Consider the following 26,635-nt stretch of genomic DNA (forward strand, 5'->3'; position numbering starts at 1 on the left):
GTGTTGCACATACAGAAACTGGGGGGAATTTTCTCCAATGTCCACTCCTAGAAAGACAGTGGCATTGTGTGTTAACACACGTATGAATGCTCCAGAGCAGCAAACCCCCAAACCTTCTGCTCACGCTTGCTGATGATGAGTTAATCAAGTGCACCTCGTAATTCCTATGGAAGCAGTAAGAGTGCACTTAATTTTTTTTACATAATCGCAGAGAGTGCAGTGAAAATGTTCTTGTTACATGACTGTACGATGCAAAGTTAGTTCTCAACTGGTCAAAAAATGGGCTGATTTTCAAAAGTCAGTGGGACACAACAGGATGGGCACCATATTCATGGAAAAGGGGCACAATGAAGAAATAAAACACTCACAGAAACCTGTCTTGTTGCAAAAATCTGTAAAATACAGCTAAATCCATTATTAATAGTTTCCAAACCCTACTAACAACTCTTCTGTGCAGCGATTTTCATTCCGCTTCTATATTTTTCCTATCGACTACTGACTGGAAAAGAAGCCCCTGCAGAGTTACTAAATATACTTGAATAAAGTTGAATAAAAATAACTGTGTATTTCATTTAATAATAATAATAATGCAATGCTTAATCAAACACATTAGCATGCATTTCACAGACAGTCTCACCTGTCCTTGGTCCAGGAGTATCCTAGCAGCCAGTTCAGCATCCTGTTAGAAAAAGAGCGACAGTCTCATTAGCAAAATGTGCACAAAGATTTCTTTTTACATTTGGAAGTAAGTGATGTCCTGCCTGTTTGGGTACTACAGGGACAAGATTTATTTAAAAGTAAATCAAGCTAAAAACTGAGAAGGACTCATTACCCACCAGCTGAACAAATCAGAATAAATTCTCACTTTGCTTCTTAAAAAAAAATCTTAATTAGGACTCCTTAAATGTATCTTTTTAGTGTGCATTACTGACAATTGAGTCCAAAGGAGTGACATCTCAGCCTGCTGTTCTTTCATTTCTTTGTTCTTTCATGTCTAGAGAGGCTTTGCTTCCTAATTGACACCCACAAAGGCAGGATGGGTAGCATTACGCGGCTGATACCCCAGCAGAGAGCCCCTTCAGAGGAGCAGGTGGTTGTGACATGCCTGGCATTAAACAGAGGAAGTACTGACAGCGGGTTTCAAACGGGTGGCTCACTTGCAGCTTTGGATCCGTTTACCCCCACTAATGAATTACTAGCATCACAAGCTCTTAGAAAATTAACAGTGTGGGAAGTTGAAGTGGAGATGGGCGTGGGCACAGATGGAAGTCATCGCTGAGGAGAAAAGAGGAAGTCCTAGAGGGTTGGTGACTGAAGAGAGGCTGCTGGCTCGATTAATTCAATTCAGTTTTATTTAGATAGCATCAAATAACAACAACAGTCAACTCAAGGCACTTTATATTGTAAGGTAAAGATCTAAAATAATAAAGAGAAAAACCCAATGATCAGGACAATCGTCTCTGTAACACTTGGTGACGGTGGAATAAAGGTCTGGCAGAACCAGGCTCAGGGAGCGGGGTTATTATAGTTAACTAAATGAAACTAAATACTAAAACTAGATTTGAAAAAAACACTTTAGTTAACTGAAACAAATGACTTGAAATAAATAAAACAAACAGAAAAAACTGAACTTTGATAATAAAATAAGTCAAAAAGGTAGAGGAAATGTCATTAGTTTTAGTACCTGTTAGTTTAGTAAAAACGAGAGACGTGTTTATTGTGACTGGTGTCTAAAATCAAAACTGATTTTTCTTAAATCTTAAAACTAAACATTTTCATACATTTAAAACTAAAGTGAAATTAGAAAATCCACTCTAGAAACTAACTGAAAGTAAACTGAATTAAAAACAAAGTTAAAATGATATAAAAATACAAATGAATTGGAAAATACGAAGCTATAATAACTATATCCATCTGCCGCAACTGTTTGGGGGTGAGGGGAGGAAAACAGGACAAAGACATGATGTGGAAGAGAGCCGGAGAAAATTTTAATCTAACTAACGATTACATGCAGAGAGGTGTATAAACACACAGAGAGTGAAGAATTACATCACGGGAAGCCCCCAGCAGCTGAGGTCTATTGCAGCATAAGTAAGGGAGGATTCAGGGTCACCTGATCCAGCCACAGCTATATGCTTTATCAAAAAGGAGAGTTTTAAGCCTAATCTTAAAAGTAGAAACAGTGTCTGTCTCCTGAATCTAAATTGTGATCTGGTTCCACAGAAGAGAGCCCAGAGATCTGAAGGCTCTGCCTCCCATTCTACTTTTAAATTCTCTAGGAACAACAAGTAAGCCTGCAGTCTGAGAGCAAAGTGCTCTAATGGGGTGATACGGTACTATGAGGTCGTTAGGATGAGATGGGGCCTGATTATTGAAAACCTTGACTGTCGATCAATTACTGTGGAGGTTGTGACCTGGGTGGAGTAGATACCAGTGAGTGATACATAATGGTCAACAAGTTGAACCATTATGTGACCTTTTCCACAAAAAAGTTGATCCACATCTCACACCCTTACTCTGTAGGGTGAAAAACACATTATTACAGGTTGTTACAGGTTGCTGCTTTTTATTTCCAGTTTAGTTTATATGTTCCGTATCTTTAGAGCTTCTGTCTGCATCACCCTTCTTTATTCTGTCATTTTTGCTCAGAGGTCTCTGAGTTACATGGACAATACATTTTTTTTGCTGCTGAAATCCAAAAAGGAAAGAGGAAACTCAAAGGGACGCACCCTTAGACCGATCACAAGCACAAATGAACACCATGATGCAGATCATCAAGCTGAAAAGCATTCCAGTTCTCATATGTCATATATTTAGAGTTATAAAAAATAAGCAATAAGCCCACAGGCAGACTACGGCAGTAAAAGCTACTCGTTATCAAGTTGTTTTGAAGTTGTTGCCCTGTGAAAGTCAAATACTCTATGCACAAAAAGACTGCTATATTAAAATGATCAAAGTCATGATGGTGTAGTTCTCTTTGCATTGGTTAAAAACTCATTTCGTCTGTCTGGCAGCCCAGCTTTAGTAAGTATGAAGGCTGTACTGCCAGACTTTATGATTATCATTAATTAATCTGGCTTCAGTCGCGGATGCTGTGGGTCTTGCCTAAGAGTTAAATCATCTCAGCGGGAAGAGAAAACATAAGTTGAGGGCGAGCACTTCATTTAACTTTGTGACTGGTAGGACGCTGTGGGTGCATGAAGAACCGACAGGGCCAAGTGTGTCCGGTAGTCCACAGCAGAACCACGGCAACAACAGCTACTGTTTCATAAGTGCGGTCAGACTCTCTGGGCTGATTTTGTCCTCTTTTACAAATTTTGATTTAATTCTTTGACCTCATTTATTTTCCCACTAAGGTCAAAGACTTGTATGTAGAAGACACAGGAGCTTTTTGTACTATCCTCCTGTAAACCCTGACTTCTTGATTGTTTCTAACTGTTCCCCATGAGCTCCTTGTGTGTATATAAAGAGTTTAGCACTGTCGCCTCACAGCAGGAAGGTCCTGGGTCTGAATACTGTGTGAAGTCATGTCCTCTTTGTGCTTGCCTGGGTTCTCTCTCGGGGTAATCCAGCTTCCTTCCACACTCCCACGATTAATCGGTGAGACTGATTTGTCATCTTTTAGCCCTGAGACAGCCTGGCAACCTCTCCAGGGTATGCCCCGCCTCTCTCCCTATGACGGCTGGTCATAGGTCACCATGTGGTGTATATAAAGTCCCGGATCTCGCTTGTCCATTACTGGTTTGTCTGTTCACTTCTAATTCTCTGTGAATCTCATCATGTCTCAGCATTATTTCTTGTGTTTTTGGTCATGTTCTGATAAAACTGCTGTTTACCATTTTACCTGAAGCATATATCAAGATGGAAGAAGTATTAATTAATTATTAAAAACAATTAAAAATCAGGAAATTAGTTACTAAAAGAGATCAATGCTAGTCACAGCTTGGAAAATAGATTAAAAAAAATCACTGGATCGAGTTAGAAACTGCAGAGTCCCTCACATTAATGGCTAGTTTAGAGTTAATTACCAGTTATCCTAACATGCACGTCTTTGGAGCATGGGAGGAAGCCACACTGTGGAGTGCCCACATTGTCAACTAGAGAACGTGCAAACTCGACTGAGAAAGGCCAAAGCTGGGGTTCACACCAGGAGAACCACTGCAGAAAAATCTCTGTTGTTTTTGTTTCACTACTGTGTTTTGCTCTTTGTCCACAAGGGGGCTCTGCTCTGCAGCGCTGCATCTGCACGGCAACATCAGTCCAGCAGAGCAGAGGATCTGCTCCCGATCCTTCAGGGCTTTGACGTCAACCTGGCAGATATGAGCCAGCGCTGCAGCTGCGCGCACGCACACACACATCTATATAAGTACACACTGACGCACAAAGTCATGCACAAATGTGTTTGGAACACATGTTGTCACATGTAGGCTTTGTTCAGACTCAAAAACACTTTCATTCATGCACACATGCACAGCAAGGACACATAGTGACACACTTGCATATACACCAGCCCTCTTTTTCTTTCTCTTGGTTTGCTTGTGCTGTCATGTCATGCTCACTGTGTGTGTGTGTGTGCGGATGTTCTTTATTGATCAGATTACATTAAATCATAGTATATTGGAGATTTAGTCTTGTATAACATGCATGTATCTGTAAGAGCTCCATCTCAGACCTTGGTGGTGTCAGCCTGACCCGTGAGTAAAGGCTTATCCTCCGTGATGGCGATCTCCTGCATTTCTGTTGTCATGGTGTTGCCTCCTGCACGGAGAAAAAAGGCACAATGAGTACTTCTTATTTTTGAAGTCAATCCTCCAGAAATACTGGATACTGTTATAGGGGCATGGAGCACACATAAAAGGGCCGATGCAGGCATTTATGCACACGCACAACAAGTGATTAAATACTGTATGTCGCTGTTGCCCTCTGCGACTCTGTTTGCGCTGTGGGACTGAAAGTTAATTAGTAATTAGTCCCAGTAGAGCAGAAATGGATTGTGGGACAGAGGGAGAAGGAGCTAATAGACAAAAGGACAGATGGATAAGTCGAGGTACACTTAAAAAAAACACAAGTGTTCAGGATATTTTGTAAATATTCTTTATTCATTTGTTTATTAGTACAGAAAACAACAAAAACAATAAGATATATCAGCCAAGTTTTGGCTTTTTTACCAGTGTTAATGCGTACTACTGATGATATATTTTATATCCATTATATCAAAATTATATTATTATATTAAAACACTTTGTTGTGTTGATATTTGTATAAAGTAACAATAAAATGAGAAAGTGCATCAACATTTCTTCCTAAGCACTTTACATAAGTTAATGCACCATTGTGCGATTGTGAGAAACGACAGCCAACAAACCAGCGGCTGATAACAATGTTGTCAAAGGGGAAAATGAAACTTGGTCAAGCGTGCCGCTTAATTTCAGGCACCTTCACACCTTTACAACGACAGTGTTTGTTACTGCACGTTACTGTCGCTCCACCGCAGCGACTAGGAGCTAAAAGCTGCTCCCGCGGGCATCGCAAAGGTGGAAGGAGAAGCTAAGCTTATTTAATTTCCCCGCATTGATCTTTGTACTGGTCTGGGAATTCAATCAGAAGCCCTCCCAGTCACGACTCCAGACATCCCACTGCCACAGGATTTTTAAGGTGCTACTTTCATGGTTAAAGAAATGGCAAAATAACGGTTCATCTGCACGATTCATTCATTCAGATGTTAGTATGTCACCTGAGATTGATCTGGAGCAACTGAAGGGCTTTTGCATTTATTCTCATACACTTTAGTTATCTGCAAGACCTGTTAATAGACTGCATTTTGCAGCAGCACATATATAGGGACCTTTGACATGCAAATAACATCAAACGACGCTCAGATCTGTGCAGTGGGAGAAATTCCACACTTTGACTTGCCGCTTGCAGCCATGTTCTATTTTACTTCCTTACATTATTGTGAGAATCCGACTTTTTAATCACAGCTTGCCCTGATTTATGGCACAAAACCAGCAGCAGCTGGAATACACACTGAAGGTCTGCAGCCTTGAACTGTTTGGGGTTTTCTTCCTCACTGGGACAAAGTAAACTGACAAACTGTCGCTCAGAAACCAAGTTAAGACATTTGATGTTGGATCATGTGGAGATGACAGCTGCACATACACACAGCGGGACATTTTTCAGAGTGGACAGCAGGTCTGTCAGCAAGAACTGCTTTGTATTACTACCATCCATGCTGTCATCTTACACTATTTGCTGTTATTTTGGAAAATTACCCACACTGAGAATCTCAAGTGCCACAGAGCAGCGATTTTTTTGTGGTTTGGCTTGCAGCATTTACCGAGGCTGAAAGGAAGTGAGCGCGCTCAGGTTGTTATTGTGCCTATCTGAAAGCATTGTGCTCAATCTGACATTTAAACGTGGAATAGGGGACCTTGTGACATCACTTTTTGTGCGAGCGTGCCCGTGCGCAATTCATGCTCCCATAAACCGATGACTGTATTCTGTCTGCAGATTATTAAAGGAAGCGGGTGGGTGGGGGTGGGGGAGATTGCAAGTTCATGTGTGTGTCCTTGTGTGCGTGTTCGCTCGCATGTGTGCACTCATCAGAAAATGAACTGCTGGCCCCGAGGGAGCTGTGTGTCTCTCTCTGTGTCGCGCACGGAAATGATTAGTCACCAAAGAGCCCCAGCACACACACACACACACACACACACACAAATACAAACCCTCAGTTCCTCCATTGTTGACCATCCATCTCGCCTCCACTCCCTTTACATTCATCTGTGTATTAGTTTATTGCGTTTATCAGCATCTTATTTTTTATCACCCCTGCCACTGTGCCTGTGTCTCTCTCTCCCTTTCCTTCACTCAGTATCAGTTTCGCACTGACAGCCACTCAGTGGAGGCATCCACTCATTTATTTTATGATTTTATTGCATCACTTCAGCCTCTGGAAATACTCAGATTTGTCCTCCTCAGCATTTGTGTTTCAGAGAAAGCAGCATCTGTTTACCAGCCTCCTGGATGCTGGACTGGGATATAATAGTTTTGGCTGAAGAGGAAAAGGGAAAAAAAATGAACAAAAAATTTTAATCATCTAATGGCGAGAAAATCCTGCAGACAGATTAGAGTCAACTGATCTGTGAGCCAACAGTCTACAAAATTGTATACAAATCCATTTTAGTGCCGTAACTACCTACAGTGCTGTTGTCGTTATCAATTATTCACTGAACGGAGGCTGTCTGCGGTTTGGGCAGGCACACATGTCTGCTTCTTCGCCTCGTTGCTCCATATACCGTCCTGCCATGTGTGTCCTCGTGCTATATGTGACACTATATAGGCAGCTTGTATTTGGCACTCAATCAGTCTGTAGATTAAAAAAAACCAAGCCATTCTTCACTGCTCCTGAAATGCAATTCTGTAAAATCATGCAATGCACAATGTCTTACATACTTCCTATGCTTAGCAGACAACTGCATAAACTGCTCATAAAAGCTGGAGTCTTTTAATATTTGGTCATTTTGGCACCAAGCTAGCCCACAATTACCTAAATAAATGTGGATTTGTTTTTTCACACATAACTAATTCATTAAAATGCCATTTATTGACTGAAAAATCATTAACAACTAAGACAGATGCCCAGAATTTTATGGCTCCAGCTTCCTAATTATCTGCTGCTTTCCTTTTATTAACATGGAAATTTTGTCTGACAAGATAAGTGTCAGTTAATGAAGAACACAAATGGCTGATTAATCAATAAGAACATAATTTAGGCCATTATCACAGAAGAATCGATCAATTTACAATGAAGGCAGTGCTGAAGCGAACATACAATTCAGCAGGCAGATTATTAAGACAGAGCAATTAAAACATTTAAAGACAAGAACACCAACAGACTGCAGCGAGTGGATTAATCAGCCACATATGTTCAGTGAATTACACTTTGAGACAAAGAAAGTAGGTTAGTTTTAATTAGAGCTCAACTGATACTGGGATAATTTCCCGGTAAGTACTGGAGTTTGATCAATACAGAATTTTAAGACCAATATCGGGTACTGATATTTGTTCATTTGAAAATCTGAAAGGTCTTTATTTTGAATTTATCAGCTGTTAAAAATACCGATTCCAATTGATCGGAAAATAATAACACTGGCATTAATCAGTAAGGTTGATTATTCTTGTTATCAATATATAGGAAATTATCTTTAATATACACATTCAGTATGTGAGGAGTAATTTTAGAAAGAAAATAACGGGATCGTTGATCATTAAGTTTCTAGCAACATATTTAAAAACAAGAAAACAGTGAGACACTGCTGGCTCTGCTTGACCAGAAGTTCAGGATGCTGCAGATAGTTCTAAAAGTATTGTAAAAAACTGACTTTTGTACAGACAATAAGGGAGAAAAAAGACAACCAACACATAGGTGATTTTCACATTTTTAAAAAGAATGTATTTTTGTGTGAATCGTGAAAATGATCAGGTCTTCATAGATCGATGTGAACACACTTTAGTCAACTTTAATGCAGGTCCAGGAATTTTTATGAACATCAGAAGAATGCTAATTTTGCTGCTAACTTACAAAAAGCAAAAAATAAAAAAAATAATAGAGAAGTACTAAAGACTAAGCTCTCCAACCCACCCCCATCTCTTAGACGTCCAGCGGGTATATCAAGCCTGTTTCTGGACTGTGGCTTTGCCAAAGACTTTGACTGCTTCACTGGGGATTTAATGCCTTTAGCATCTGGCACAATAACACATGCACTGATGCAAATACAGGATGTGAGCACTTGGACTAGAAGCTACTTCATCTGGGGTATTTTCACTTCACTGCTATCAAATCCACACTGACTGAAATGACAGAGGAAATGGTGTTTGTGAGTCTTAAGCGTACTATGGTATTTATAAAAGAGGCACCATGAGGCTATTTTGAGAGGCTTATAAACAGAACTGGAATATTCTATGTAGAAACAACCTGATCCCAAAAGCAACTACAGGATAGGACTCAAATTAGTGAAGTGTGTTACCTAAAAAAAGGGCAGACTTAGGAATTTAAAATGACAATATAAACACATACACACAAGCCCAAAGTCTCTGTTTTGTAATTTTGCACATTATGACCGCGCTTAGCCTTAATCCTGTCCTGCTTGATATGTAGATTACTGTGCCACAGCTTGTCCCATGTTATTATCATTGGTCTGACATGTCCGGATACGCCTGCAAAGTATATTTGTTTTTGTGAGTCTTTAATTGTGTTAATAGGTCTCTTGTATTTTTAAGGGAAAGTATTGAGTTTCTCCATAAAAGAGATGACAAGCAGGTATGCAGAGTAGTTATTTTCCATGACACACAGACAGATACCATATTTAGCACAAAGATAACTTCTGTATGCAACGATTGCTTTACTATTATTGCCCTCCTAGATCAATAATCATTTAGTGAATCAAACTGCTTTAGCTGTTTTGTTAATCCAATAATCCATAACGGAAAAATAGGAATGACGTTAAAGCCTTGATGTATTACGTCAAGAATGTAAAACTTACAATATCAACAGTAGAGTCGGGTTTGTTAACCACCACGTTCATATGATTTTCACTGGCCCAAAAAGCTTTTCATGAAATGCACAATTGTTGGAAAAAGTGTGTCTGCATGACAGCAAATACATGTCTCAGTGCATCAAAAAAATAAAATTCTGATTATAATCATAGCTTTTTATTTTGCCTGAAATGAACCTGGCCCAATTCTCAAAAACTGTATAAGACCAAGTCATTTTTCCCACTGATAGGTCTGCTGACTGATTGATTAGAGCCCTATATAGTAGGGCTGTGCGATATGACCAAAATCTCATATCCCGATATAAGAATTCTATCGTCCCGATAACGATAGAAATCACAAAAATGTAACATTTTCTGTAAATTCTGTGAATCTCGGGCAGCTCGACTTGCGTGAAGTGTTTCCAGCTGCGCGTCATGTAGCTGGAGTCGAGTGTTTTAAGCGATACATGAAACGATACATTTTTAGACATAAGTTGTAACGGCCGCCGTTTTCTTTGTGAGTATTTATTACACGGCGTGCTGCGGGGAAAAGCCTGTTCTAACGTTTGAGTCTAAGGTCTATTTTTTAGCACCTGGCGGCTCTTTTTTACTTCTCATCCGTAAATAATCTGCTCTTTCACGTGATTCAGTTTATTTTGAAAAGTCTAAACAGGATCTTGAGCTTTATTGTGAAAGGTTTATGTGGAACATAAACAAGCGGACACGTGAAGGTGTTACCATCGCTGTTGCTAACGACAACGCATAAAAACAGGCGCTTTGCACGTGTGGTTATATTACATATAAGAGAAAGAGAGAACTTTAAGAAATTAATATAGCCACTACATTGACCATCAAAACGATGAAAAAATATTGCCGTAAACAGTTTATTTTGCGACACCACGAAACAAACGATAGCGTAAAATGAAACGATAGACGTTTTTATATCGTCATCCGATATATATCGTTATATCGAACAGCCCTACTATATAGGAATATTATAGGGCATTATCGGATTAGACCGACAACACTTGGTACTTTTAAATTCCATATTCCGATATAGATACTGACATATTTTTTTCCAGACTTGGCTGAAGGGTGTTTTCTAAATTTCTTTTTTACCTTTTATATTTGCCTTTGTTATAAATCTTATTGATCGATCAGCAAATGGCTAATATCAACCGATACTGGCATGATAAATCAGACGAGCTCTAACACAGAGTTCCTAGCACTAAAACACTCGATTAATGATCTGCACACACACAGAAAATGACCCCATGTAATTCTGTGATTTACAGCAGCGTCATGCAAAGACATGGCAAAGAATATTGCTGTCTATTAATACAAGTCTGAAATGTTGATTAGCTAAAAAATGTGTATCAGATTTCTTTATATGTGGAAGCCTTTGGCTCCTTTTTCTTTTTCTCTCCACTGCTCACTACATTGGGCTGATAATTAATTCTCTGTTGGCTTGTCATTTCTGGAAATGTCTTTCATATTTCATGCAGTCGTTTTTCCATTGTTGATGCAAATATGTAGATTAGTACAGCTTTAAAAGAGTCATCAAGCTCAATGTCAAACATTAATCAGTTGAATAATGAATCAAATAAGCACAGAACACATTTAGGACATCAGTGTGGTGACAGGTCTTCCATGCTTGCTATGACAAAAGAGTAAATTCAAAAGCTGGTAAGTACTGTTTTTTGTTTTGCTTTGGGGTTTTTTTATTTTTATTTTTGGGGAAGATTCCCAAACCAATGGCTGTTCACTTAGTTGGAGATCTTTGCAATCAAAGACTGAGTTTTTTTTTTTCTTCACTGGAGCAAAATCTCATCTTAACACTTTGGACTGCAAGCTGTCATTTTATAAATATGCAAAGGCCTGATTGGTCACACAGCAACAACAGCTACCACAGCATATAACAGAGACACTCTGATTACAACACACTTAGAGAGACCTTCATTCTCCATTAAGCACGCCGCTGCTCCGCTCTATATCAGCAAGTAGTTGTCTGCTACTATATTTGTCCAAAATGATCAAAAATCTGGTATTTGGAGCCTTTAATTACGCACCGTGGGAGCAATTAAAGATAATATATTTAGCACTGTATGCATAAAGACCGCTGTGGCTGAATACTGCTGAAACATCACATAGTGCTCAGCAGCCAGTAGTAGAGGAATCTAAATGATCTTCAGGAATACAAGCTGCCAAAAACAGCAGTCACATGACGACCTTGTGCATCAGTAAAAATGGACATTATGTCTCATGTAACTCACTTTTACATTTAATCTGATCTCACTTACATACACACACTTTTTATATACAGCTTCCCGACGCTCTACTATCATCCATCTTTCTTTATCTGTGCCTCTCCGAGTCAGTGTGTTCATTGTGTTTTAGAGCGTGTGATAACTGCTAAACTGCACAGGAGGCAGCGTCTGTCACCATAGAAAGAGAAAGATGGAGAGAAACAGACAGATTTGCATGAAGAGTAAGAAGTGAGGGAACGTGGTAAGCTTGCCTTTCATTTGCCTCTACTCTGCTTCCACCCAGCAGCTATCAGAGAACAGCTGTTTGGTTGTTGCTCAGAACAGGTTCATTGTCTAATCAGGTTGTGTCACATAATTGCTTCAACTAAATGAATCCAACCTTGTTTTATACACATTCCTAATCATGCAGCGCGATGGCAGCTCACTTGTTTACCGTTAGCGGGCCCACTCAGTCCAGTGTGTCACGTTGGGTTTCTGTCAATCCTTGCTGTCATTCCTGCTCCCTTCCCCCCTTCTTTTCCTCATCCTGCTCTGTCACACTGACTCCATCTCTTCGTCCTTCAGCACAATGCAATGTCACCACGCGGTGACTTCAGATTGAGGCTGCCAGCAAAGGTTGATTGCAGCTACATAACACCAGTGAGGTTTCACTGAAAAGCCTTTGTGACCACTTTGGGATTTGGGAAGGTTACATAAACGACCAAAAAAAGAGACCTGAAGTAAAAAATTAGAGTTTCTGAATTTTGCAAGCAGAGATCAGAGATCAGTGGGTTTGTAATGGATCAGTACTGGTTTCTAAATTGGAGAGAGGTACAACAGCAAATGTCTATAGCCTTCTGTAAAACACGGTGGAGGCTTTGTCATTGCTCCGGGCTGCATTTCAGTCAATGGTGTTGAGATCTCGTCAAAATGGATGGAATTATGAACACAGAAAAGTACCATCAGATTTTAATGGAATACCATTTGCAAAGCATCTGATTGGCTTCAACATGACAATGATCCCAAACAACATCCAGTGGAACACAATCAGTCATGGATTGGCCTTCCCAGAGCTCGGACCTCAACATCACTAAAGCAAAGTGGGATCATCTAAAGGGAGCCAACAGCCAAATAAGAGCTTTAAATGGACTTGAATGTGGGCTAAAGGAATAACAATAACCTTCTTCCCCGGAGATAATGGTGATAAATATCCTGGCATGGTAAAAGTTTTCTGGAACAAACATTATCAGAGAAAATGCTGGCAAACTTACATTTTTTAAGTTTGGCATGCACCAACTCTAATATCTACAGCCCGTCCTCATCTTTTTCCACCTACTCAACTTTTGCATTAGTACCAAACAAACTGCCAGCACTTGAACAAAAAACAACATAATCATGCAAAGTACAAACCAGAGTACTTCAAGCGTCCTCTAGCTGTATGCACCTGATGCTAACATTGTTAGGCACTATGAAACTTCATCATATTCCTACTCCAGTGCAGCTGCATGTGCTACTAGCTTGTATGCACACTTTAGTGTCTACAAAGGCTGGCCTGCAAAAAACTTGTGAAACACCTCCACAATACATAAAACCTCCCAAGCCTGCTGATAGCGAGGCAAATAAAAACACCCCTTCTGACAATGATGTTCAAGAAATACTGGTAAGTTTACAGTGCACTGTCTATATATCCACTGAACTGTTTTCTGTCAGCATCATTTTCAATCCCTACTGCTTTTCTTATTTCCTTTAGAAGACTACAAGGTGTAGTCTGGGTTATACTGACACCTTTACACACAGCTAGTTAGAAGTAAATCACGTCTTCTCAATGTTTTGACTTAAAGAAAACATTAAAATATCATGAGAACAAGGTCAGCCAACAGCGATGCGTATTTATAAATGGAGTTTGCGGCGCTGCAAGAGTAAAAAGCTTTTGCCAACAGACTCAGCTGCCAGCAAAGTTAGAGACACAGAAGCTTGTACTCATGCCATCAGAACAAGCAATTTGGTGGATTTTTCTTATATCATAAACACAAAAGAGAATCTTATAGAGTAAAAGCATCCACATAAAAAAAGACAAATAAAAAAGCAGATTTTTTTGCTTTGATCAATCATCAACCGTCAAATTTTGTTTGCTGAGCTGGCAAACCAAGTTGCTGACCAACAGGGAAAGTTTCCCTCGCTCCAGCTGCCCTCTTTCTTTCTTCTCTTAATTTAAACTCTCTCTTTCTCACAGTTCTATACTCTTCTCCATCACTCTAATCTCCAATCATCTCCAATCATCGCTCCCCGTTCTGTGTCACTGCAGGTCTTTGTCTCATTTCTCCCATCCTCTTTCTGTCTCTTTCACCACCCAACAGCAAGTGGGAAAGTTTAAAAAACGTTTCCTCTGGCACCCTCTTTTCTTTCATTTGCTCTCACTCTGCTGCCACCAGTGTTTGCAGTTCTGAACAAAAAGGGGCGACCAGACACTCAAATTCGCACACGCACCCAGACACATAAACACTGAAAGTAGGGCGCTGAGCATTAAGGTGACCTATATTGGGAATGTAGGCTGAAGGTTGAAATTCTGAAAGGTTAAACCAGTGGTATCTGGCGGACATGCGCGGCCGCTTCAATGTGTGAAGGCGTCGCTATCGAGGAGATGAAAACATGAGAGGGTGATGAGTGGCAGGAGGTTGAGGGATTAATATTTGTCTCTTCACAGTTCGTGACATTTTTAAAAAAGACAGCTGTTTGGGGAAATATGACTCAGGAACAGCATAATACATGTGCTCAAACTCATGTAGGATTTTAAAACCCTTTTTTTTAACTGCCGAAAATAATCTACCAGTCAAATGAATAACTCAAATAAAATTATAATTCAGTCACTGGGAGTTTGTTTTACCCTGTTTTACTGTAAGGTCAGTATGTGGAATGACATGAAAGCATAGATCCACCCTGCTTTGCTATAACAGTGTAGGTTTGTGGTAGGGCTGTCACGATTAGTCGACTATCAGAATCGTTGACGACTGATTTAATAGTCAACGCGTCGTTTTAAGCTTTGTAAGATCACAAAAGACGCAGGAATAAGTAGTAGGATTTAAGAGTGTAATAACGGACGGAAACAGAAGATGGCAGCACAGCATGTACAAGGATGTCAGCTGCCGTTAAACCCCGAAGAAGAAGAAGTAGCTCTGTCCCAGAATTCATAGCGCGGCCCAGCTCAGTTTCCAACAATGGCGGCAGCTAGTTAGTTTTAATATTACTCTTATTATTCTTTCTGGGTCACAAAATAAACGTTTAACATATTTTCAGGCGAGAATGTAACTGTTTAAACCTCAAATATCTGCTCAGTTTATCAAGACACCACATATTTTAAAAAGCGCTCCGACGTTTTCGGAGACGTCTGTTACCCACTAGCTCGATAGCTAGCCGGGGGCAAGGCTCGCTAGAGCCCGTGAGAACACCGGACTCCCGGCAAAGCGTTTTCAAACCCACCGCCGTCTTTCGCTACTCAGGTTAAACATATATAAGTCACTTAGATAACTTAAAAGTGTTATTGTTTGGCTTTTTGTAGTATTTTATTTGTTCCTGAGTAAATCGGTTTGGCTGAGATTAAAGTTATAGTTTTTACACAGCTGAATAAACGTCAAGCAGACAACTGATTATCAGAAGTGTGAGATGCTCGAGAATATACTCCGGTGTCCTGTTATATTTTAGATAGCAAGGAGTTTATTAAACTTCACCGAAACAATCTGCAAATTTAATTAAAATTTAATAAACTATCATCTTGTCTTTATTTTTAGTTAGCACATACCTTAAACACTTAAAGCTGTAAGCTAATGATAGTTATATAAGAGCAGATGCATGCTGGTGCAATAAGCTGTACGCTGTACGTCCAATGGATGCATGATCTGATTAGTCGACTAATCGCAAAAATAATCGGTGACTAGTCGACTATCAAAGTAATCGTTTGTGCAGGCTGTCGTGCTGTAATACTGCTGCTGCTGGAACCTCTTTTCAATAGAGTCTCTCTTCAAATTAACAAGTGTGTCACTAATAAGAGCAGCTCATTGGAAAAGAAGGATGAAAATGCCCTTCATTTACTTGCACTAATAAATGATGCTGCCTGCAAGCTGCAAGGCTAAATAAAGCTATATCACCCACCCATGTCTCTCTATTTAAGACCACAGTGTACCCATCATCTGATGGCTACAGGATACACGCCATGTCACAAAGCTCAGATTGTCTCAAACTGGTTTCTTGAACATAGCAATGAGTTCACTGTACTCAAAAACCCTCCACAGTCAACTCAGTCGGTTCCCTGAAGTAACCGACTCAGGCAGTAAGCAGTAGGTCTCCTGGGAAGAATGGAACTCACCCTTGGTTTAATTTTTCAGGTCAAAAAGCTACATCAATCTTTTATATACAGTCTGTGGTGCATTGTTGATATAAAACATGTACAATGGCAGACTCTTCCTTACACAGAAAAAAGTCATAGGGAGTAAAAGTAAACTATCTCACAAGAAATAAAAAGAAGTTGAATGCAGTAAAGCACATTTTGCCCCATTTTTTTTTTGCAATTCCAAACTTAAGTCACTGGAGATTTGCAGTTTTCATGTGACATGCACAAAAAATGCAATCCCACACATTTATCACCCTGCTAACACAAATCTGCACAGCGAGGAGACCCAGGTGCCGAGGACATAAACACTCTCAGGACCAAATCTGTCCTCTGTCCTGAAACAAATCACGTTAGTGTGCAGTACTTCACTGCTGTCACACCTGGGTACCACTTTTCCAGTTTTATGTATGCAGAGTGACACACTGCTCTACCTCGGGTGTGCTTGGATCCCTTTTTTCTTATATAATTCTGCACACTCGTATATCAAAGGTAAACACATGGAGGGACCAGCTTTAGGAGTCCATTTAAAATATGAAGATCACGTTTTGGGAGCCACTATGAAATATTTTTATGTAAATTTTTGCTTATAACATGAATACGCATGTTAATGCCCCAAATCTGACAGCCTTACAGCAAAGAATTTTAGCTAATGCTGACATAACTTGGAAGGTTTGCTTTGGAAAGTTTTTACTTTTCTTGGCTTTACTGCCTTTATTACGCAACACAAAATAACAAATGAGTTGACGTGCTCCAGGGAGGTGAAGTTCCTGATTTATAATGACACTTAGATCTGGAGATTGAGTTCTGTTTTCTTAGTGATAGCCTAGAAAACCTGATGTGTGGAAATGATGGGAGGCGAGGGCTATTTTAGGGACTTTTTTTTCTGGCCGGACACAGTGACTTTCAGGAGTTTTGTTGTCACTCTGAAACTTTCTTTCTATCCTCAAACATGCATGCAAGTACAAAAAAAGAACAATTTCTTATTCAGTTAGTTTTAAAGCTGCATTAACCTAATACCTACATGGAAAAAATGCATGAGGATCCATTAGATCGTCCTTTTACTACACACTGCAGACATTTCAGCATGATGTTATATGTGCACCTGAGGGGCTTCTAAGAGAGGTCTGAGTAACTGATTGGGAAATAATTCAATTTGTGCTTTGAAACCACAAGAATCAAAGTTCACTTTATCAATGAGGGAGAATTAGATTGTAAACATTCTGTGACTTCTGCTCATTTAAAGCAGGGCCACTTTCATGCAGTCAGTTAAACTATTTAGATGTTTTGTAGGGGGTCTGTTGCTAAGTCTGCTGGACCAGAAGCAGTTCAACAGCAGAAAAAAGAGGAAAAAATGAGCGACGACTGTCTGCTGAGAAAGGAAGCCCAACAGCAGCCACCATGGAGACTCGGAGAGGAGCCAAAGCTCCCCTCGTCTCCTTGCTGAGCCAAGCCTTTGCTCGTTCTCATCCCATGTGAAAAGCCTGTTTTCTCTCGCTGTCTCTCAGCAGACCACTTTGGGCCCTTGTCTCTTCAAATTCTCGTTCGTCCATCACTCAGCGGCTCAGCTCAGTTTCTTCTTTTCATTTTCAGGACACCTATTATTCACTCCATCATGATCTCACCTCCACGCAGACATCCAGTCTCTGTATATCTGTCCTGGGAGGTAATTAAACACTCTGACAAAAGGATATTCACCACAGATCACATCCTCAGAGAGATCATTGTTAAAGTCGTATATGTTTCTTTGAATTTCGGTCATTATTATTAATAACTGGATGAATAGAAAACATAACAAATAATCATTGATTTGTTGTATTGTTATCAAATTCATAGGAAGAAAATGTTTTGTGACAAAATCTAGGCCAGACAGCCACTGCAGCAGTTACCTAAGCCTCCTTATGTACGCATGCAGCCTGCAATAATCTTTTATCCAACAGCAATCCTGTATTTGCTAGGTTAATGATAACAGGTAGCTAATGTAGCTTTCAGGTAATTGCTAATAATTAAACAGCTAACATTTATAACTGTTTAATACTTTTGGTGAAACAGGAGTTTTCCTGACCTCTGACGTTCCTTCTAAACTGTTGTTCAGCTCTAATAGAGAGCTTGCCTCATTCCAGTTTTTCATTTTTCTCTTAAGTGTGATCTGCTCACACTGTTTATGTGGATTCTGATGTCTTTCTACAAACTGCAACTATAACTAACAGCATATACAAAGAAAAATAAACTTTACTTGAAAGAAAAATATTATTTTCATAATAAAGAACTTAGTAGATTTGACAATTTTCCCATAAACTGCAGTAAGTTAAATGTCTGTAAACAAAGTGCTCTGCCAATTTTATTCCCACCTTTACCTAAAATATTTCACCTTAACAAACAAAAGCAGGTGCAACATAATAAATGTCAGGTGATTATAGCATTTTCCAATATGTTCATAACTTTATAAAAGCTTTGTCTTTTGATTAGATAATTCAGAACTGTTTTGTTCCTTTGCTCATACCGAGGCTCCCACTGGCTTGTAGCTGTGGACAGCTTTAGCTTTAGCCACTTTTCCTTTGTTAGTTTCTTTAAAATGTTCACGTTTAAACATCTGACTAGGTTTATTGCTACAAACGTTTCAGTTCCTCTGCAGTTTACTCTAGCAAACCTTGTGTTTCACTGACTTCCATGTTAACAGTGTGTATGCCTGCTCCACTGTGTGGACCAGCTAATAACTGGTCATATGGGAGGCTGACTGGTGGGTCACCGGTCAAGGCCAAGAACACTGTAAGTCATCTGATTCTGGTCCCTGGCTGGTCAAACGGTGCATGTAGTTATCAACCAAGGCAAATCATCGTATTACTCTAGAGGCCCTCAAAAACTGACTTCTGCAAACCCAGTCACGCAACTCTAAATGGTCCATCACATCAGCACTGCTATTTGGGCTGAAAATAAAAAAGGTGTTCATTTATGTACAGTGGCTAATATTTGAAAATGTCACCTTTCAAATATCAATAATATTGTCAATACCATTTATCAGTAACTGCAAAAATGTTTTTGGCTAATTTATGGCCAAAATGAAGAACAACTTCAAAGACGTCTAATGCACTGAACATAAGCGCTAATGGCTTTATTGATGTGAGTGGAGACTACACATTTCATCTTTTCTTTCTCTTCTGTGAAATTCAGAATTGCTTATCTTTTTGTTCACCCCTCAGAGAGCGCTCGAAGTCCACTGAAAGGCTTTTAGTTTGCTCACTCAATAGTTGTGAGAAAGTATGAAAGTGAAAAATGAAGCAAACCAGTAATTAGCTTGAATAATGATGTGACTATAGAACAGACAGCATTTCATCTTCTGAAGGTCCGGTCTGTGAGTGTATTTCAGCAGCATTTTAAAAAAAAAGACTGGGCAGAATCAATTGTTTTGATCCAGGAAGCAGACAAGCCCGTGACACACAGAGAACCATGCAATCAGGCACACACTCAAAATAATTGACCTTCAAGCTAGGGTAAATTGATATGTTGGACCAATTGGCTGAGAGCTGATGGAGATAAATAGCCTGGTGATGGTTAGCGGATTTCTGTAGCAGATACACACAGAGGAGCGTTTCGTAAGCTCAGACCCCTAAAGTGGCCTCCGACGTCTGTTCAAGGAGCCATTCAGTGCCTTGCTCAAAGGCTGACTGAAGGATATTTACTCTACACACTTTTTAAACTCTGGATTCATGCTTCTTTCTTTAAACAGTGGAAGATAATCTTACCAAACGATCACATCACAATTGTTTTTCTTTTGGTAGAATAATCATCTAACTACAGTTCTCCCTGCAAAATTTAAACCACAGTTGCCTCAATTTAAAAAAAAAATGCATCACCTTATCTCAAGAATAAATGTCGAACACACATCTCTAATCATGTTTTAAACTGATACGAATCTTTAATTTTGGTCTTCTGTTTACAAATCATTTTGCAGCCAATCACACTTTTGCTTGTTTTGGTTAAAAAGAAAGGTTTGAACAGCCTCGATACTTGTTCATGAGATGTTGTATTTATTTTTCATCATTTAAAAGCTGCTAAAAAGCAAACTCGTAGCCATCTTGTATTATGTCCTTGGAATCATTCAGCTACCTCTCCAGTAAATCACTTATCCCCTGGGTTAATCCTCTCTGAGAGATATCTGGCAAAATGGTGGGCCACTCCAGCTACAACCACCACCAAGTGGAGGACTTCTTCATGTGTTCCTACGCCCACAGAGCTTGGAGAGCAGAACAGGGACTACCATCGCCAACTGCCGTCCAAGACAATGGAACCTATCTACAGGATGTGACAATGACTAGATCTGAATGACATCATAGAGCACAACAACAGTGGCACAGCTAGCCTGCAGGTAAGAAAACATGATGGGACAGAGTTTGTTGATTAGCAGCAGCTGAGCCTTCAAAGTAAAAGGTATTCATTTGAAAATCTGACAATCTGCCTACTATGGAAGCATGTCAGATCACCAGTCTCTAATATATAATTTTAAAAAAAGGAATGTGGACATCAAACGTGACTTACATCACTCGGCTTTGTTCAAAACAATGAACAGACAAAAATGTGACTAAAACACTACTCCAGTACATTCAACATAATTTCGCTCAAAGACTCTGAACATGTTTTTGGATTTATTCATTAAAATCCTGTCGTCTTATCATCCTTATCATCTCAGATATGGACTACAAAACCTTTAACCAAGAGTAGAACTAGTAGGGGTGGGGGAAAAAATCGATACTGTGTAGTATCGTGATATTTTGTTTGCTAATAATGTATCGATACAGGGACAGCAGAAATCGATATTTTGTTACAAAAAAGTTTTTGTGCTCTGACTTCAGAGCATGTTGATCCTTTTTCTGAGCAAGAATCCTGACATTCCTTCACTGTCCAAATGTGTTTAACTTTTTTTTGGCAGCAATAAACATGACAGTTTACTTATTTTAATTTAAGACATGTTTTATTTTAATTAAGTTTAAAACTTTTTTATTTAATGTAAAATTATATTTTGTTTTAATTTACTTTCAAATTCTTCAGTTGCTGAATGGGCTGCATAGTTTTCATAAATTGCATAGTTCAGAATAGCTATAATTGTACCAGATGGTTGCATTCAGTTAAGTTGGACTAGACTGTAATACAAACCGTTCAGTTTGTCAACAATAAAACTGACTGAAATGAGAGAAAGACTGAGTGCGAGACTTTGATATTAGATAAAATGAATATTGATCAAGTTTACCTTTATGTACAGAATCTGAATATCGCAAAATATTTTAAAAAATTGCAATAATATCGTATCGTGTGTTAAGTATTGTGATAATATCGTATCGTGGGATGTATGGTGATTCCCACCTCTAAGAACTAGGGCTGCTCAATTAATCGAATTTTGATCTAAATTACGATCTGGGCTTTCAACGATCATTAAAAATGACTGAGCCGATTATTAGCACCTCCCTCGTGCTTTACTCTCACGCTGCTCCGTGTAACAAATCGAGCGCACCTCTCTGCGTTTCGAACACGCGTCACAACAATTAAGAGGACCCGAGGGAAGCTCGGAAAGCTGAGCAGAAGTTATTTGGAGAGGAGAGTGACTGCCGTTGGTTGAAAAGAGAGGTAAAAAAAACTTCAGTGGTGTGGAAACATTATGGGTTCGCGGAGTCAGACGTGGATCAAGTAGGCATAGTGTGTAAACTTTGCTGCGGTGTCGTAGCTGCACCACAGAGCAACACTGCAAAGTTCACTAAACATACAGGGAGTGCAGAATTATTAGGCAAGTTGTATTTTTGAGGAATAATTTTATTATTGAACAACAACCATGTTCTCAATGAACCCAAAAAACTCATTAATATCAAAGCTGAATGTTTTTGGAAGTAGTTTTTAGTTTGTTTTTAGTTTTAGCTATTTTAGGGGGATATCTGTGTGTGCAGGTGACTATTACTGTGCATAATTATTAGGCAACTTAACAAAAAACAAATATATACCCATTTCAATTATTTATTTTTACCAGTGAAACCAATATAACATCTCCACATTCACAAATATACATTTCTGACATTCAAAAACAAAACAAAAACAAATCAGCGACCAATATAGCCACCTTTCTTTGCAAGGACACTCAAAAGCCTGCCATCCATGGATTCTGTCAGTGTTTTGATCTGTTCACCATCAACATTGCGTGCAGCAGCAACCACAGCCTCCCAGACACTGTTCAGAGAGGTGTACTGTTTTCCCTCCTTGTAAATCTCACATTTGATGATGGACCACAGGTTCTCAATGGGGTTCAGATCAGGTGAACAAGGAGGCCATGTCATTAGTTTTTCTTCTTTTATACCCTTTCTTGCCAGCCACGCTGTGGAGTAGTTGGACGCGTGTGATGGAGCATTGTCCTGCATGAAAATCATGTTTTTCTTGAAGGATGCAGACTTCTTCCTGTACCACTGCTTGAAGAAGGTGTCTTCCAGAAACTGGCAGTAGGACTGGGAGTTGAGCTTGACTCCATCCTCAACCCGAAAAGGCCCCACAAGCTCATCTTTGATGATACCAGCCCAAACCAGTACTCCACCTCCACCTTGCTGGCGTCTGAGTCGGACTGGAGCTCTCTGGCCTTTACCAATCCAGCCACGGGCCCATCCATCTGGCCCATCAAGACTCACTCTCATTTCATCAGTCCATAAGACCTTAGAAAAATCAGTCTTGAGATATTTCTTGGCCCAGTCTTGACGTTTCAGCTTGTGTGTCTTGTTCAGTGGTGGTCGTCTTTCAGCCTTTCTTACCTTGGCCATGTCTCTGAGTATTGCACACCTTGTGCTTTTGGGCACTCCAGTGATGTTGCAGCTCTGAAATATGGCCAAACTGGTGACAAGTGGCATGTTGGCAGCTGCACGCTTGACTTTTCTCAGTTCATGGGCAGTTATTTTGCACCTTGGTTTTTCCACACGCTTCTTGCGACCCTGTTGACTATTTTGAATGAAACGCTTGATTGTTCGATGATCACGCTTCAGAAGCTTTGCAATTTTGAGACTGCTGCATCCCTCTGCAAGATATCTCACTATTTTTGACTTTTCTGAGCCTGTCAAGTCCTTCTTTTGACCCATTTTGCCAAAGGAAAGGAAGTTGCCTAATAATTATGCACACCTGATATAGGGTGTTGATGTCATTAGACCACACCCCTTCTCATTACAGAGATGCACATCACCTAATATGCTTAATTGGTAGTAGGCTTTCGAGCCTATACAGCTTGGAGTAAGACAACATGCATGAAGAGGATGATGTGGACAAAATACTCATTTGCCTAATAATTCTGCACTCCCTGTAGATGTTTACATTTTTCATTTATATTTTATATTGCAAACATTTGCGCTGTTATCAGTATTTGCACACTATTTTATATTATTTTTTGACAATCTTTAAAGTCATTATTCAATACATTGTTATTGTTAAATAAATATCGTCAAATAATCGAGATTATTGAACCGTAATGGCTGCACAGAAAGATTATGAAATGACATCAGTCAGTCAGCATTATCATCTCAGATATGAACATTTAATGAGGGCATTACCATGTTTGTGGTTGACTATGAAGTTAAATGAAATATGACTAAGTTAATAATAGATTGGATGTGCGCCTGAGAAGCCAAATGTATGCCAAAAAGCTTCTCATCCCTGTTACCATGTCTGTTTGTCACAGAGCATATTGGAGAAAATTGACATGATGAGGAATGACTGATTTGGAGCTATTATTACAGCAGGTGTCAAATTTTCATTGATTAGCATCTCCTGTAAACGGTTACACTGGAATAAGTACAAATCAGTAAATGCTGCTACCATGCTAAATGATTCCCTTCTAAATAAGATTTATGTTGTAGTGCTCGTTCCCTCACATGGAAACTGTGCATACCAAGAGGGTAGAGCGTTACCCCTGATGCCATGTTTGTGCCGTTCATTTTCTGCCCAGCTCAGCTCTTCCTCTGCCTGAGGAGCTATTGACAAACATCCCAGATTATGTAACACGCCTCTGACAGCACCAGACGCACTTTTTGACATATTTAGGTTGAGGCTTAAAATTTTCACCACAGAGTTCAGCTGAGGGGGAAAAAAAACATACATCTGAGCACGCTCTACTCCCAACGTCCAACTGAAGAAATATGAATGAGCTCAGGCAGGGCGCTTGTCTATAAATAGGGTGTTGTGAAGGCCTGTTTGGACTTGTGGGAACAGACAGGGCATTGTGCTGCCTGGCCTATCTGTATCAGGACTCTAACCATCAGGCTAAGGACTGAGCTGCCCTGATACAAACAAACACACATACTCTGGCCTAGATGCTTCTATATGCAGGCTGCTGTAATCTCACCCACCTACACATATAAAATCCATACACGCTGACCCAGATGCCGAGACTGTTACGTTCGTTTACACCTACACAGGATATAAAAAATACAAATCCATATTTCTACACATACTCATCTGCCCTAGATGCCAACATCGGCCAATAACAATTGTTATTATAAACAAAGTGCCACTCGCATTGTCCCAATTTAATCTCACTTGCCTGATGTTAAATTCCCAGAAGTTAAGCGTCGCTCTGTGTCGTTCCAGGCAGTTCGGTAAAAATACAACTAAGCTCATATTACTAATGCCCGTACTAGTGTGCACTACTGCCAAACAGCTATAGCAGTAACCGGCCCATCTGCAGTTGCACAGGCAATGTTAAAAACAGAAGTGCTTTGATAGCCCCGTGTGATTTTAAAATTTAAGCAGACAATGAATCTCACAGTTTGTAGAAATTAATCTGAAATGGTGGTAGATGAAGATTTCGGCTTTCTGTAAAAACACATTTAAAAAGATTCAATAAAAAAATCTCTGTTCTTTTTTTATGTGCTTTTGGCTGTCATTATGCTTATGGATAGGCTGTCATTATGCTGTTCAGGAAACTATGAAATGCTCTGCTGTTGGTTTCCCTTCTTCTTTAAGAGCTATAAACGGATAATAATCATAAAAATAAAAATAATCCCAGTACGCAGCCAAAAATACAGGTCTGAGTAAGGAAATCATTTTAGCTGCGCTCAGCGCAATTTGGTTACCATCCAAAATAAATAAATTGATTAATTTAAAAAATAAAAATAAAAAAATTAGCAGCCTGTGAGCAAAAATTCAATATTTATTTTGTATTTTTGTCTTTCATGTAACGCTGGCTGGGTTTTAACACACAGATGAATCTGTCAACACAGAAGAATCAATGTTTCTGCTGGTGCCAAAAGGCAGAAGCTGCACTCAGCTGGGCCATACTCTGTATATAAAGGCTAGGAAGGGTTTTCTTCTTGTAACACATTAATTTCTCTCTTTTAAAAAAGTAGCTCTGTCTTGTTATTACAAACTGTATTTTCTTCACTATGTTCAACATAATCTCAAATCTCAATCTGAAATTAATCATTGTTGTTAAATAACAATCCAATCTTTTCTGTAATTATACAACTGGTCTCTAAAGTTGTGATTGCTTATCTATTAAGTATTTTACTAAGTGATCAACATACAGTAGTTCCACTAAGACTTCTCTTCATGATATTTTTGATCACATGGATGCATCCCAAGCTAAAAACACAACAATTTTTGACATTAAATTCTACTTTATTACTCTATGTAATTTGATTACATTACTTACATTACATTTTTCATGTAAATTTCTTATATAAGTACAATGTAAAACATTACATTTAATGGAATCTCGTGAAATTAAATTTAGTTCATTTGTATTTTCCTTAATAATTTTAATGAATAATCCTTTGAATCTATTTGAAGCTATTTCAGTTGACTCAAAATATTGCTTCATGTTTATGAGGTCATTAAGAATTATTTTGTGATTGAAGATTTTACATTAATTATACCATTTGGGGCAGCACGGTGGCACGGTGGTTAACACTGTTGCCGCACAGCAAGAAGGTCCTGAGTTCAATTCGACCATCAGGCCGGGGTCTTTCTGTGTGGAGTTTGCATGTTCTTCCCGTGTCTGCGTGGGTTCCCTCCAGGTACTCCGGCTTCCCCCCACCATCCAAAGACATGCAGCTTGTGGGGATAGGTTAATTGGATAATCCAAATTGCCACTAGGTGTGAATGTGTAAGCGAATGTGAGTGCGAATGGTTGTCTGTCCTTGTGTGTTAGCCCTGCAACAGACTGACAACCTGTCCAGGGTGTACCCCACCTCTCGCCCTATGACAGCTGGGATTGGCTCCAGCACCCCCCGCGACCCTGAAAAGGATAAGCGGTAGCGGATGGATGGATGGATATACCATTTGGCAGTTGTAAAATTAAATTCTCTAACAAGCTATCCCAGTTCTGCTAACCGTTCACTAGCTCCCTACACACTGAAAGTGCACCTGTATAATTTAATTCAGTATGTTATCCCCAGATTTTTTCCCATGCAGATGCTGCACCGTGTTGTTCATCAGACTGCCAATTTTCCCTTTAAAAACAA

At 39.4% G+C, this 26,635-nt stretch overlaps 1 protein-coding gene across 1 annotated transcript in view; it reads right to left on the reverse strand.

The window, feature by feature from the left end:
* The window catches only part of ndrg2 (NDRG family member 2), a 47,138-nt gene that overhangs the window by 12,255 nt on the left and 8,248 nt on the right, over nt 1-26,635 (reverse strand). Inside the window, exons 2-3 of the mRNA XM_084923774.1 lie at nt 4,673-4,758; nt 638-679 (exon numbers count right to left, since the gene is read on the reverse strand). Of these exons, the coding sequence (XP_084779900.1) occupies nt 638-679; nt 4,673-4,747 (117 nt within the window). The 5' untranslated portion in view covers nt 4,748-4,758. The remainder of the gene's footprint in view (nt 1-637; nt 680-4,672; nt 4,759-26,635) is intronic.

Source organism: Perissodus microlepis, chromosome 3, assembly GCF_051167445.1.
Source record: "Perissodus microlepis isolate ML-2025 ecotype Zambia chromosome 3, ASM5116744v1, whole genome shotgun sequence".
Taxonomy (NCBI): domain Eukaryota; kingdom Metazoa; phylum Chordata; class Actinopteri; order Cichliformes; family Cichlidae; genus Perissodus; species Perissodus microlepis.